This window comes from Limulus polyphemus, unplaced genomic scaffold, assembly GCF_000517525.1.
Source record: "Limulus polyphemus unplaced genomic scaffold, Limulus_polyphemus-2.1.2 Scaffold1885, whole genome shotgun sequence".
NCBI classification, from domain to species: Eukaryota; Metazoa; Arthropoda; class Merostomata; order Xiphosura; family Limulidae; genus Limulus; species Limulus polyphemus.
The window spans coordinates 106,173-119,849 of record NW_013667495.1 but is presented as its reverse complement, the minus strand read 5'-3'; the positions used below and the strand labels follow the sequence as shown (position 1 = coordinate 119,849).

Here is a 13,677-nt window from a genome sequence, read left to right as displayed (position 1 = left end):
GATTCACGCACTTTACTTACGGTCATTACAGCTCACTTGACTCAATTATCTGTCTCTATCTCCATCCATCTGCAATTATTATCTCCTCTTTATTTGCCGAGCTTATATACTAAAATAGAGAGTGTCTGGCAAACACTCGGGCCTTCATGATCCTTCTAGAAACTCATCACGTGTTACCAGCGTCACGTGACTTCCGCTGTCATAACAGTATAATATGTGGTCATGAGAGTCTTTATGTTGATATGGTTCTTGTCCCTTGTCATTCCACTGTGGTTATATCTGCTCTGTTCATGGAGAGAGAATGGTTGTAATGCTGGACATTGTGACGATTGACAGTTAAGTTCTTTGAGTGGTAGTTGAGGTTGTATTTCGAGGTTGCATCCTCCACTATTCTTGAATGAAAAAATGACCAGTCACGCCTGTAACGTTAGTCCCTCTGGGCAAATCAAACTTTACCCACAAAGTAAGAAATATTTAATCACCTTCGCCACAGAGTAGGGGGGGGTATCGCAACGAGTCCATGTGTGTGTGTATGTGTCTTTCTGTGTTTCCACGAGCGTATCTCGAAAACTAGTAGACTAACGTACATAAAAATTTTATACAAAATGGGAAGTCAGTATGGGACAGTCCTCCTTGAATCCGGATTCTGGGTCACTTTGAAACATTTTTTTAGAATGGGGAGATAGGGAAGTTTCGCGGTTTTGGGTCAATAACTCTTTGAAATGTGATTGGATTTGTACCAAATTTCATGGGAACATTAAGGTTGAGACTCCACATCAAACTGTAAAAAAATTATCCGAATCGTTGATTATTCGGAATCCGAGGCTTTTCTGAATTTTCTAAGATGAAATTTGACGTTATTCAATACAAGTGCAGGCAATGTCGTAAAGGGGCGGCGAACAATCTTGTAGACGATTTCAGCCTTTCAGTTGAAAATATAACATCCACTAGAAGTAACGGTCCCGATCATCCAGTAGAGACAGACAAGGCATAACATATATATTTTTTTACCTACTTTTACTTTTGCAGGAATTTTATATTATATTTCAGTTGTTTAGTTTCTATGCAGTTTCAGAATAAGCATGTGGTCAAGCAAGTCGGTCAAGAAAGTTGTTGAAGTTACCTTGTTCTGGTTGCTTTGTTTTTTTGTTCTCTGTTGTTGATAATGTCTATTCTGCACAAGAAATATTGCAGTAACATATGACATCTCAACTGAAATTATTAGTAACCGTAATATCCTTTGCTAGTAAAACTGACAGTATCTGAGCGCTATAGCTGACCATTGCTGTGAAAGAATAGAAGTCACAAGGTGATGTTATTGACTAGGCAAAGATACCAAGATTACCTGTTGGATTTAGGTGCATTTTCTTGTTTTATTTCTATCTGGTTTTCATCGCAACTAGTTCAACAGAGGGATAGGAAGCTAATAAGCTATTCACTGATTCATTAATAGGGTGATCAGGTGTCCTGGTTCTGCTGGGAAAATCCCGTTTTTTAGTAGTTTGCCCCAGTTTTCTGAGAAAAGTTCTCGGGTTGCATTATACATCCCGGTTTTATGATAAATACATCAAAATGTTAGTTACATCGAATCACGGATGTTATAGGTCTACTTGACTTGCTCTTTGTTGTAACACGTACTCTCTTGCCGCCAACTCTTCTCGAAAGTTCCGTCTATGCATGGCGAGAAACCCAGGTCTGAGTAGGTTTTTTAGTTAGTAATACTGTAATAGACCTTTAGCAGTTGGTGAATGTGTGATGCAAAGTTCAATCTCAGGGACTGTTCTATACGATATTTTTATCATTTAAAATATTTAACCTATCCTAGTGTCAAAATGCTGAAAAGAAAGTGTGTTGTCTTAGATAATTTTATAGCAAACTTCGCATTTGTAAAGGCAAGTGAGTTGGATAATAAAGTTGATTGCAATCTTTGAAAAGCTGTGCTTTCAATAGCACTACCGATCAATTATTTCAAAAACAATGCCAATGTTGATATATTTGGAAATATTATGGAACAGTTCAATTAATTTATAATTAAATTATTTCACATTTGTAATATCCAATTTGAAATTAGATGCAAAGGCTGAGAGTTCCCGGTCTTTTGGTTTGGACATCTAGTCACCCTATCCTGTAGAATCAATCATCGATTTTTCTACATTGGTACCTACAATGTTTTGTGTGTGTGTCTAAATAAAGAATGTTTTCACTGTCCATCAAATATGTCCAACCTATATATATATATATATATATATAGCTCAATTTAAAACTCAATAAATTTATCAAACACAGATTGCTCTCCTTATTTTCTGATCGAGTCTGCCGTTATTAGCATGTTTACTATCTAAAACTTTTAGGGAAATCAGTTTATCTGAAAAAATTTTGGTGCTGTAACAACAGGTTTTATTACAGAGTTTCTGCTTTTGTTGATATGTGTATTGGCCCTTGCTTGATCTCTTGTGTTGAAAAGAGTATAAAGGAACGCTTTTGCTGAAATAAAGATTTATTATAGATATAGAAGCACTCACCAAGAGGAAAAGTTTAGGTAAGCAAGGACAACTGAAGGTTGTCGATGTGTATTGTTGCCTGTAAAATCCAAGACTAGAAGCACTCACCAAGAGGAAAAGTTTAGGTAAGCAAGGACAACTGAAGGTTGTCGATGTGTATTGTTGCCTGTAAAACCCAAGACCAGTTGGAGAGGTCTCCACAGGACTTCCAGGCTGTTGCCAGCCGTAGAACTTAGCGTGAGCTTTGGTCAAGATCACAATCAATCACTCAAAAACGTGTTGTTGGTGGATGACGTTTGCTAGTTAGAGGTTTTTCCCTGTTAGACGAGACAGTGAGCACCCATGGATAAAAGTTGAGACAGTCATTAGATCATGTAACCAATGCTTGAAAGGAAGAAGCATTTTTTGCTTTCTGAGCTATCATCTAGTGACGTAATAATGTCTAACAGAATGCATGAATTACATTTGGCAAATAATATTCAAACATCAAAACTAGGAAAGTCACTAGACTGAACAACTGATGATTGAAAGGAAGTTGTGTCCCTTGTTTTCTAAGCTATCAAGTCATACACACATTGTTTGATTTCTACTTGATTAACAGTTAGAACGATCATGTGTTTGGAAAAGTGTTGTGACTCTTTACTGAGTGAATTTTCTTATGCAAACCGTCATCCAACGTTTTGAGAGAATCACTCCCATAATCTAGTTAAATGTTAAAACATTTACAGAGCATGCCACCCTGTACTCACTACGTGTTTGCATCTATTTACCTAGGAAGTATACCAGATATACAAGCTACAAGAGAGTCATATTTTCTCTGAAAAGCACAAAAATCAGAAACAAAGTAATGGAGACAGAAAATTTGGTCTTAACGTTAAGAATTGATTAATATGAAGTTAACTGTGATAAGTGGCCTGGGAAGTATTATTGGAAAATGTAGTGTATCTGTTATTTTCGCTAATACTAGTAAGTGAATATTTCAATTCTGATATTAAAATGTTCGGAGGTAGTGAATTTTCACGAAAGAGATAAAAGTAACAAAGGCTCAATTATGGCGAGACAAAAACACAGGTTTACCTGGAATACTAACAACATGACTTTACCAGTTGTTTCTCGTAGCATAGTACAGAAAATATTTCGACTTGATCAAGCTCAAATATTCATGAGAAGGTGAACTTATGAGTGGTAAATAAAATTCACTTGATGTACCCAGTTTCATTTGGTTGTTATAGTGATATTTTCAGTCATGCATACTTTTGATAACTTTAAAGTTTATAGCTCTCTTGACTGAAAAATAGCACTACTGGTTAATATTTTATTGGTGCTAGCAACTAGTGTTTTTTGTGGTGAGTCTGATATTAATATTATATTTATATTAAAAACAAACTTGATCAGTCCAAGAATAACTAAAGTTTACAATTTTATAACGTTGATGCTACAATTTCTTCTGAGAGCTTTTGAGTGGTAATATTTATGTAAAATGTTTTGAAAGAAATAATTATCCAATTAAAACCAAAAACTGCTTCCATTTCTTGTATGATAACACTATTATTCTGGGATTTTATGAGCAGAAAATTAGTTTTCTGTAAGTCATAAAGCCAAGAATGAACAATTTCATAATTATCTGAAGAATCATCCTTAAGTGGTTATTACTGAATTAAATGGAAAAATGAGTAGAAAACAATGTTCACCAACCTCTGAACAATTTAAATTTAAATACTTTCTGCAAAAGGCTAATGAAAGCCAAAAATAAAATATATTTCAATTTCTTTTTTTCTCTTAGTCACAAATCATAAAATTCCAAATGACAAATTTCCTTTAGATGTATAATAAAAGGACTTATATACACAATATATTTTTATTGTTGACTATTTTCTAGGTTTACACATCTTCCAGAATAAAAGAGAATACAGTAAGAGCCAGGAACTTTTACTAAAATGATTATGGCCATGAGTGTTTACAAGACGCTCTTGCAGGAAGAATAATGTATCCAAGTAGTAGGGTTGACAACTTATTCACAGCACAAAGCAATTTGTATACATCACCAAAAACATCTATAATTATGAAGAAAATCACAGTGTTGTATATGTTAGAGTGAGATGTCTTCTATTAGTGCTTTCTTCATTACAAACCATTATGTGTATTTTCTAGCATGCCTGTAATGCAGTTGGCTTAGAACATCTTGAGTTAGATAAAAAAAAAAGCATTCTGTATATTTGACACATTAATCAGATCAATCAATTTAGGAAATTAACTTTCCATAAATGACTATAGTTGCAATACTGAATCTCTCATTTTAAACGTGAAATATCACATCTGTACATTTAAGTCGAAAGTAATAAACAACACAATATTGTTTCTGAACATATACACATTCTGATTGCATGCTACATTTTGCCAATTTTATTTTATAAAGGATCCAAGTCCTCTCAGGTTTAGTTTCCCAGATTAAGCAATATTTCTTGAATTTTCCATTCTCTAACTACTCACAAGTAATTAAATCTACAATGTGAGTAATTAAACACTTTTATCTTTTTATTTTTTCAGTTTATTGTTACAGAAAATCACCCAACCTATTATCTTTTCTATTTCATTACTGGATTTGTTTTTACATTTCCCTGGGTTGTTATTTATGATTTTTATGACCTGATTTACATCAGCTTTTTTTACCACACAAAATAAACTGGACAAGTAAAGTATAAACATAAAAACACTGATCATACTTATTTTGTTATTCTAATTAGTAGAACTTGTGATATTTTAACAAAAAATACATTATGGCTATTTATTTAAAACAAGAACAGGTCTTTATGGTGTGTTTTAATTTTTCATGCTAGATTTTAGTTCATTTCCTGACATGATTAAAACCAGTTACCATCATAATACCAACTGGAGAATATAAGGTGTTTTATAGAAACCAGGAATTGTAAATGTGAAGTTTATATGAAAGATTGTTAGAAATGTAAACAGTCAAAACTCCATCATGATTTTGTACATAAGTTTTCAGTAGTTAACAATCTCATTTTACAGTATAGGGTAACCTGAGATCATTGCCATAATCATGCGTAAAGAAGTAGATTTTATAAAGAAAAAGGTTTACTTCTACTTTATCCAAGTTTGACTGTTCTTGTTTACAACATAACTGTGTTCAAAAACAAGTGTATAAATATACATGGTGGCTCAAAAAAATGTACCCATTCTTTAAGTTATGCAACTCCTGTAAACTAAACCTATAAGTTTTATTTTATTTCAGAAAATATCGGAGGATGTCTAAAAATAAACCCAAAACCATTGACGAATTAAAGCAACAGATCACAAATGCTTTCCAATGAATCAGAGTTGAAATCTGTGTAACAGCATGTCAGGCACTCCATCATAGAAATCATGATTGTTTGAATGCTGGTGGAGCCCAGTTTAAGTATATCAGTTAATTTGTTGTATGAAATAATGATTAAGATGTTTTGCTGGCTTCTAGGTTGATTTACTATAGTCATATGAACATACAAAATGTGGGTACATTTATTTTGTATGTAAATGTAATAAATCTAAATATTTTAGAAAACTGGGAACACCCATGTTTGTGAAAAGAAATACTTCTCAAACACCATGCATGCCAGAACTGCTTTGTTTGCTGGATTTCATGCAAACATAAATGGGGCTTTCTGCACTAGTTGTCCCTAATTTTGAAGTGGTAGACTAGAGGGAAAGGAGCCAGTCAACACTGCAAATATTTGTCAATACGAGGGAAAAGAGCCAGTCAACACTGCAAACTTTTGTCAAAACGAGGGAAAAGAGCCAGTCAACACTGCAAACTCTTGTCAGACCGAGGGAAAGAAGCTGGCCAACACTGCAAACTCTTGCCAGACTGAGGGAAAGAAGCTAGTCAATACTGCAAACTCTTGTCAGACCGAGGGAAAGGAGCCAGTCAATACTGCAAACTCTTGTCAAACCAAGGAAAGGAGCCAGTCAACACTGCAAACTCTTGTCAGACTGAGGGAAAGAAGCTAGTCAATACTGCAAACTCTTGTCAGACTGAGGGAAAGAAGCTAGTCAATACTGCAAACTCTTGTCAGACTGAGGGAAAGAAGCTAGTCAATACTGCAAACTCTTGTCAGACTGAGGGAAAGGAGCCAGTCAACATTGCAAACTCTTGTCAGACTGAGGGAAAGAAGCTAGTCAATACTGCAAACTCTTGTCAAACCAAGGGAAAGGAGCCAGTCAACACTGCAAACTTTTGTCAAAACGAGGGAAAGAGCCAGTCAACACTGCAATCTCTTGTCAGACTGAGGGAAAAGAGCCAGTCAACACTGCAAACTCTTGTCAGACCCAGGAGTGGTATTTGGCCATCACTCTTATAATGCACCCACAGAAACCTTTTTTTTTTGGCAGCAATAGGTCATGAACCATGGAACTTCAGCTCCAAAGTCTGGAAAGCTAATCTATGGGCCAAGCTCAACCCTGCCACAAAAATTCATCAGTGCCTTGAAAACAAATCTCTTAAATACAAAGTGTTCACAAAAATGAGTAAAATGTTTCCTTTAATTTAATTAAACAGATGAAACCAAAATAAGCAAATAGTAAAAAATTTCAACCCTACTAGCATACACATTCTTGGTTTGTTGAAATACAAGAACTGTTTAATTAGACAGGTTACTAGCATACACAATCTTGGTTTGTTGAAATACAAGAACTGTTGGATTAGACAGGTTACTAGCATACACAATCTTGGGTTGTTGAAATACAAGAACTGTTTGATTAGACAGGTCACTAGCATACACAGTCTTGGTTTGTTGAAATACAAGAACTGTTTGATTAAACAGGTCACTAGCATACACAGTCTGGGTTTGTTGAAATACAAGAACTTTCTTGTATTTCAACAAACCAAGAATGTGTATGCTAGTAACCTGTCTAATCAAACCTGTTGGATTAGACAGGTTACTAGCATACACAATCTTGGTTTGTTAAAATACAAGAATTGTTTGATTAGACAGGTTACTAGCATACACAATCTTGGTTGTTGAAATACAAGAACTGTTTGATTAGACAGGTTACTAGCATACACAATCTTGGTTTGTTGAAATACAAGAACTGTTTGATTAGACAGGTTACTAGCATACACAATCTTGGTTTGTTGAAATACAAGAACTGTTTGATTAGACAGGTTACTAGCATACACAATCTTGGTTTGTTGAAATACAAGAACTGTTTGATTAGACAGGTTACTTGTATACACAATTTGAACTTGTTCAAATACAAGAATTGTTTAATTAGACAGGTTACAAGTTTAAACAATCAGGATTTGTTGAATTACAAAAACTTTTTGATTAGGTAGGTTACTAGTGTAATCAATTTGGACTTGTTGAAATACAAGAACTGTTTGATTAAACAGGTTACTAGCATACACAATCTTGGTTTGTTGAAATACACGAACTGTTTGATTAAACAGGTTACTATTATTCACAGTTTGGACTTGTTGAAATACAAGAACTGTTTGATTAAACAGGTTACTAGCATACACAATCTTGGTTTGTTGAAATACACGAACTGTTTGATTAAACAGGTTACTATTATTCACAGTTTGGACTTGTTGAAATACAAGAACTGTTTGATTAAACAGGTTACTATTATTCACAGTTTGGACTTGTTGAAATACAAGAACTGTTTGATAAAATTCGAAACATATATATATATATATATACCTACATACTTCTAATGTTCAACATTTACATATATTTTGGGGTTGGTAAATATATTTCCAATTAGATGACCTCCCTTTTTTTTTCTTCACGTATCACTTCTGAACTACTATTTTAATTTCTTCCCACTGAACCTTGTGTTAAATCCTTATCTTCTTATGGATCCCTTTGAATAATGTGAGCACAGTACTTTATTTCACTTTTGTTAAAATACAAAAACACACCAGAAGTTAAGCAAAACCAAAAGGGCATCTTGATTTATTTTGCTTTCAACAAACATATATATACAAGCTTGGTCCACAGCCTCTGAAGAGTACAGACATTTTAGTAAATAGATATTTTTATATCATTGAAAAAAACCCCATTTTAGAAATTGTTCTTATTAGAACACAACTTTACGAGTTATTTATTCTGTGGTTCACTTCTTATCTGCCAGATACCTGTTTGGTATTTAAACCATATGAGAAACAAGTCCTGTCCCATCTGCAACCAGCTCCAGAATGGGACAATCTTGGACCCTAAAAAATAAAATACTTTCAGTCAAGCACACAGAACATTAATGTTTCTTACTATAAACATTATATGAAAATACACAATAATCAGTTTCCATTTTATTGCAAATATAAACTGAAAGCTTGATACTGATTGTAATATAACCCAATGGTGTAATTTAAGTAATAGATTCACAGTAAAGCTAGTTTGATTAAGCCTCATTCTCTTAACCACCAGACTATCTTTTATATACAGACTGTGTTCATCACTGGTCATACACAGGTTTTGAAATAACATGAATGGATCACTATATGTCACATTCAGCTAAGGTATACTCCAGAATACTTAAATTTATTCCAGCCTTCTCATACAAGTTTGAAGCCATCCGGTGTGAACAAATAATCTGGTGAGCAACAATGGCAAACAACCATTGGCATTCTTAATGGTAAAATTTTGTTTTTGAACATGTGTACATTAATCTTAATTAAACACACAGAAACATATGCAGAAGATTACACCACTGAACTTTACCAAATTTTTAGTATAACAGTGTATTTTATAATCAGGCTGATGGGGTGGTTGGCTAATCCACTTCCAAATTTTTATAAATTACAATGGTTATAAATTGTCATTGTTTTTTAAAACTAAATCTATAAGTGTGTTGAGGATAATTTTATCATCTTTAGTGAACCTGACCAAATGTCTATTTTTTTGTTAAATATTTTGATAGTAGATATAATTGTATAAAATGTACTACAGAACAGCAGAAAGGTCAGTTTGCTTATTTTTCATGCATTATCACATAACAATGATGGTAAGTCTGGTTATGAAGTTTTTTTGTAAAAAAAGACATTTTTAGGTCATTTAAAAAAAAATACATTACAAAACTGTACAACAACCTCAGTACAAAATCGTGATATAATCAGTGTCAAGTGGCACAACAACTTCCGTACAAAACTCTAATATACTCAGTGTCAAGTGGCACAACAACCTCAGTACAAAATTCTGATATACCCAGTGTCAAGTGGCACAACAACCTCAGTACAAAACCATGATATAATCAGTGTTAAGTGGCACATCAACCGCAATACAAAACTGTGATATACTCAGTGTAAAGTAGCACAACAACCTTGTTACAAAACTGTGAAATACTCAAGTGTCAAGTGGCACAGCAAACTCAGTAGCTATACTATGATTAGTGACATATGAACCTCAGTAAACAACTGTGATATACTTAGTATCAAATAATACAACAATCTCATTAGAAAACTATGATATACTGTGTCAAATGACACATTAAATGCTGTAAAAAAGTGTAATATACTCTATTAACTGGTACAAAATCTCAGTAGGAAACTGAGGTATATTCAATGTCAAGTGATATACATCAGCCTCAGTACCAGATGATACATCAATTCCAAGTGGTATATTAATCTTAGTTTAAAACTGGAATATAGTACTCAATTAGCTAAACATCCTGATTTACAGCAAGCAAAGTAACAACAAAACCTCATTTTATTAGTGGCCTTTCTGAACAAAAGAAACACAGACTTATATACACAAGCTTCTTTAAGTACATTTTCTTTTTATGGCAAAGAATAGGAAAAAGACAACTGTATTTAACATGAGTATACAGCCATATTTTTAATTTAGTTCTGTTAACTCAAGGGTCTGAAAGTTAACATTTTCTTACACTGAAAATATATTTCCGATAGGCTTAGCTCCTCTTACACAAAGGCTATCTCAATCGTTGTCTGCCTTCTAAGCATTGCTTAAAGAATTTATAGTAATCAGAGCACCAGTTTTGCACATGTACATATCATGTGACTACTCTCCACCAATAGTATTCACCACCTATAATGGTGCAGCTAGTTACCTCTGCTATTCCCGCTTAATCCTCAAGAATTGGCAGGTACTAGAATAAAAACATCAACACTGGGTGGGAAGTGTGTGAGAGGAGGTAAGTACCTATTGGAAATACATTTTCAGTGTAAGAAAATATTAACTTCCAAAATGGACTTACCTTCACTTGTAGGAGGACCAGTGTAGGCACACAAAGAACAAACCCAGAATTAACAGTTGTGCTCAGGATGAAAATAAAGCACACCTGTGGGGTACTGCACTACTTCTGGAACAGGACGCTCTTCACCAAGGAATGAGGAAAGGAACACAAAATGGAAGGAAAAAGTAGTGCTTGCACGACTGTAAAAGTGTTAAGAAGATGCAAGGTGTAGCATCATATATATATATATATATGTAATAACAGCAAATGGCTCGGGCATGTGGATTGTTTTGTCGATACTCAACAACCGCAACCATACATAAACAGAGTGCCATATGTCAAGCAACTGGAACTACAAAGAGGAAGTGGGCAACAGCCATAACCGGACAAACTCCCAAAACCATCGTGGGAGCAAGAAGTACTAAAAACCGAACCTGGCATTAAGGGGTTTTGGCAATGCCTCGACTCAAACATAAATGCAGGGCAGAGACATCCTGTATTCGGAATTACGAGGAGTACAAGCAGCATTTGCCCAACTGTAGGAGCAGAGCATGGATGTCTCATTGCCAGTATTACAAGGCAAACAAAGTCTCTCAAGCCCAACTGTAGAAGCAGGAAAGAATCTTCTGGAACCGGAATTTACAAGAGAGGCATTTACTGCGCACAACTGTTGGAACAGAGCATTGTCATCCTTAACCCAAGGAGGATCCCATGTAGGCTAGCCCAAGTTATTATTTGATCATTGGTTTTATTGAGTGCAGTCCACTTGGGCAGAAAACATCTGGGGAAAGCGCCAGTAGAGAACCAGCTTCACCCTTTTCTCACTGAGTGGATAAATTAGTGTAAATATAGTAACATGGAATCACACTCAGGAGGAAGCCTCCATAGTCCACCACCCCAGTGACTGCAAACTGAGAGTTGTAAGAACTCCAATGCTCCACTAGAAGAAAAAAAAAGCAGTTGGGAGTACAGAGGAATGTCACACACGAAACAGTGCAATGGGTGACTATGTTTCCCTATTTTGAAAATCAGACCGAACCCAATTAAGGAATCAAATTATTGGCAAGGATGGATAGATATCCCCTTCTGCTTTACTCATGAAGTCCACGAGTGATGGTCCGCCAAAGATATAGTGTTAATGATTTCTAAACCACAGATATACATATACACCAATGAGAAAGCACCCAGTGGTCTTACAGAAACACCCCATCTCAACCATGAGCAATATATAGTTACTTCAATTAGTACGAGTTTGAGATAAAGCATATCTGACTAGTCAACACGTGCCACCAGGTGGAATCCGTAAAGAAGATGCTAAGATTAGGGAAGCTGAAAACATAGATGAAAGGAAGCGACAAGACTTACCCCAGGCAATGGCAAACAGACGTGTGTTGAATCACCATGGGAGGAAGCCAATATTCACCTGAGGTAGACACAGCCATATCTAGCCAAACGATTTCAATCTCTCAAAGGACGGTGGAGATGAGCAGCAAAAGACAGTAATGTGACAATATATGCAAAGAGACATTGAGGAGATGGCAACTTTGCATGGACAAGTCCAAATAAACAAGCCAGATTAGTTGACAAACCCAACCACTGAGAGAGTAATAGGTTATAGAATACTGGAAACTGAAGGGTTCCTCGGAATAAGGGGTCAGGAATGCAAACCCAGAAAGGAGAAAGAATGTGTCACATAACACCTAAAGGAACGAACTGGACAAGGAAGCCTATCTATTGGAAAGAAAGTACAGGTGGAAAATGGAAAGTAAGGAAATGGATGTGAAAGACAGAACACAGCCACTAGCAGCATAGATCTTAGGGAGGAAGGATTGAGATCGGGATAGAGGATGACATAGGAGCAGAAGAATGTGGACTCTGGACCGAGAATGGGAGGAAGCAAGCAGGAGCCAGTCAAACCAAAAAAGGAAGAAAGCAAGATTCATCGAGTGAAAAGGTCAGGCAAATGATTGCATTTGCTAACAAAACACATAAAGAGATATCTAGGATCAAGAATGTAGGAAAAGGAACCAAAGCTAAACTCAGCCCTATGAAGGAGAAAGGAACAAGCACATCAGTGAAGTAATAAGGCAAAATTTTAAGTCCCACAGTGACGAAAATTAGGACAGCACAATTGAGCACTCATGATAAAATTCAGGTAGAACAACGGATAGATATTACTAGTAGTAATGATATATAACGTACCAACTATCAAATTATTCCTAGTTAACAAACAACTGACTAAGATCAAATGGGCAAAGTATCAAAATTTTTCTAGTCCACAAAGACTAAAAATAACAAACGTGCCAACTGACAGAAATTACCGAGAAAACACAACAATAAGCAAAATCTAAGGTACCCGACAGAAAAAGTTACCTAGGTGACAAGGACACAGAATAAATCCCAACACTGACTAAAATTAGGAGGAGAAGGTACATACTTAACATTGACAAAACAATTATTCAAAAAGAACAAATTCTTTGTTACTAGTGGTAATGATATGGAAGGTACAAACTAACCAAACATACTCAATAAACAAACTACTCATATATGACACAGACAAATTATCTAAATATACTCAGTCCACATAGTATGTAATAAAAACTAATGTGTAAAGAAACGAAAATTACTGAGAAATTCAACCAAAAATAACCAATATCTAACATACCATTCCACAAAATTAACTGAGATGACAAAGGACATGTAGTGAAGTCCGACACTGATGTAAATGGGGAAGAGAAGGAGTGACATAACAAATTCTATTTGTCTTTATGATAATGGTTGTGTTTATCATTCACTTATTATTTACTTTTATAGTTTAGTTTATCTATGAATTTTTGGTTGCATTAAAATGCTACCTCACCTTCTACATAATCATTTGTATTTTGAGTAAATATACATGTGGATAATGAAACTGACATCAGCTACCCTAGCAGTGATGTACAGATACTATTAATGTAAAATCATAAATAATATTCAACGTAAAGCT

General features: G+C 34.9%; 1 protein-coding gene and 1 long non-coding RNA gene across 3 annotated transcripts in view; one reads left to right on the top strand and one right to left on the bottom strand.

Moving 5' to 3' along the window:
• The first annotated feature begins 7,191 nt into the window (after positions 1-7,191).
• Positions 7,192-8,325, top strand: LOC111087214. 2 transcript variants are annotated; one of them, XR_002611932.1, is made up of 3 exons: positions 7,192-7,321; positions 7,436-7,719; positions 7,891-8,325. It is a non-coding gene; the product is annotated as an uncharacterized LOC111087214 (long non-coding RNA). The 2 variants fall into 2 exon arrangements; XR_002611931.1 differs by having other exon boundaries at positions 7,210-7,264.
• A 102-nt stretch (positions 8,326-8,427) lies between these two features.
• LOC106465253 (dolichyl-phosphate beta-glucosyltransferase-like) overlaps positions 8,428-13,677 on the bottom strand; it is a 64,957-nt gene continuing 59,707 nt past the window's right edge. Inside the window, exon 9 of the mRNA XM_013925461.2 lies at positions 8,428-8,715. Within this exon, the coding sequence (XP_013780915.1) occupies positions 8,600-8,715 (116 nt within the window). The 3' untranslated portion in view covers positions 8,428-8,599. The remainder of the gene's footprint in view (positions 8,716-13,677) is intronic.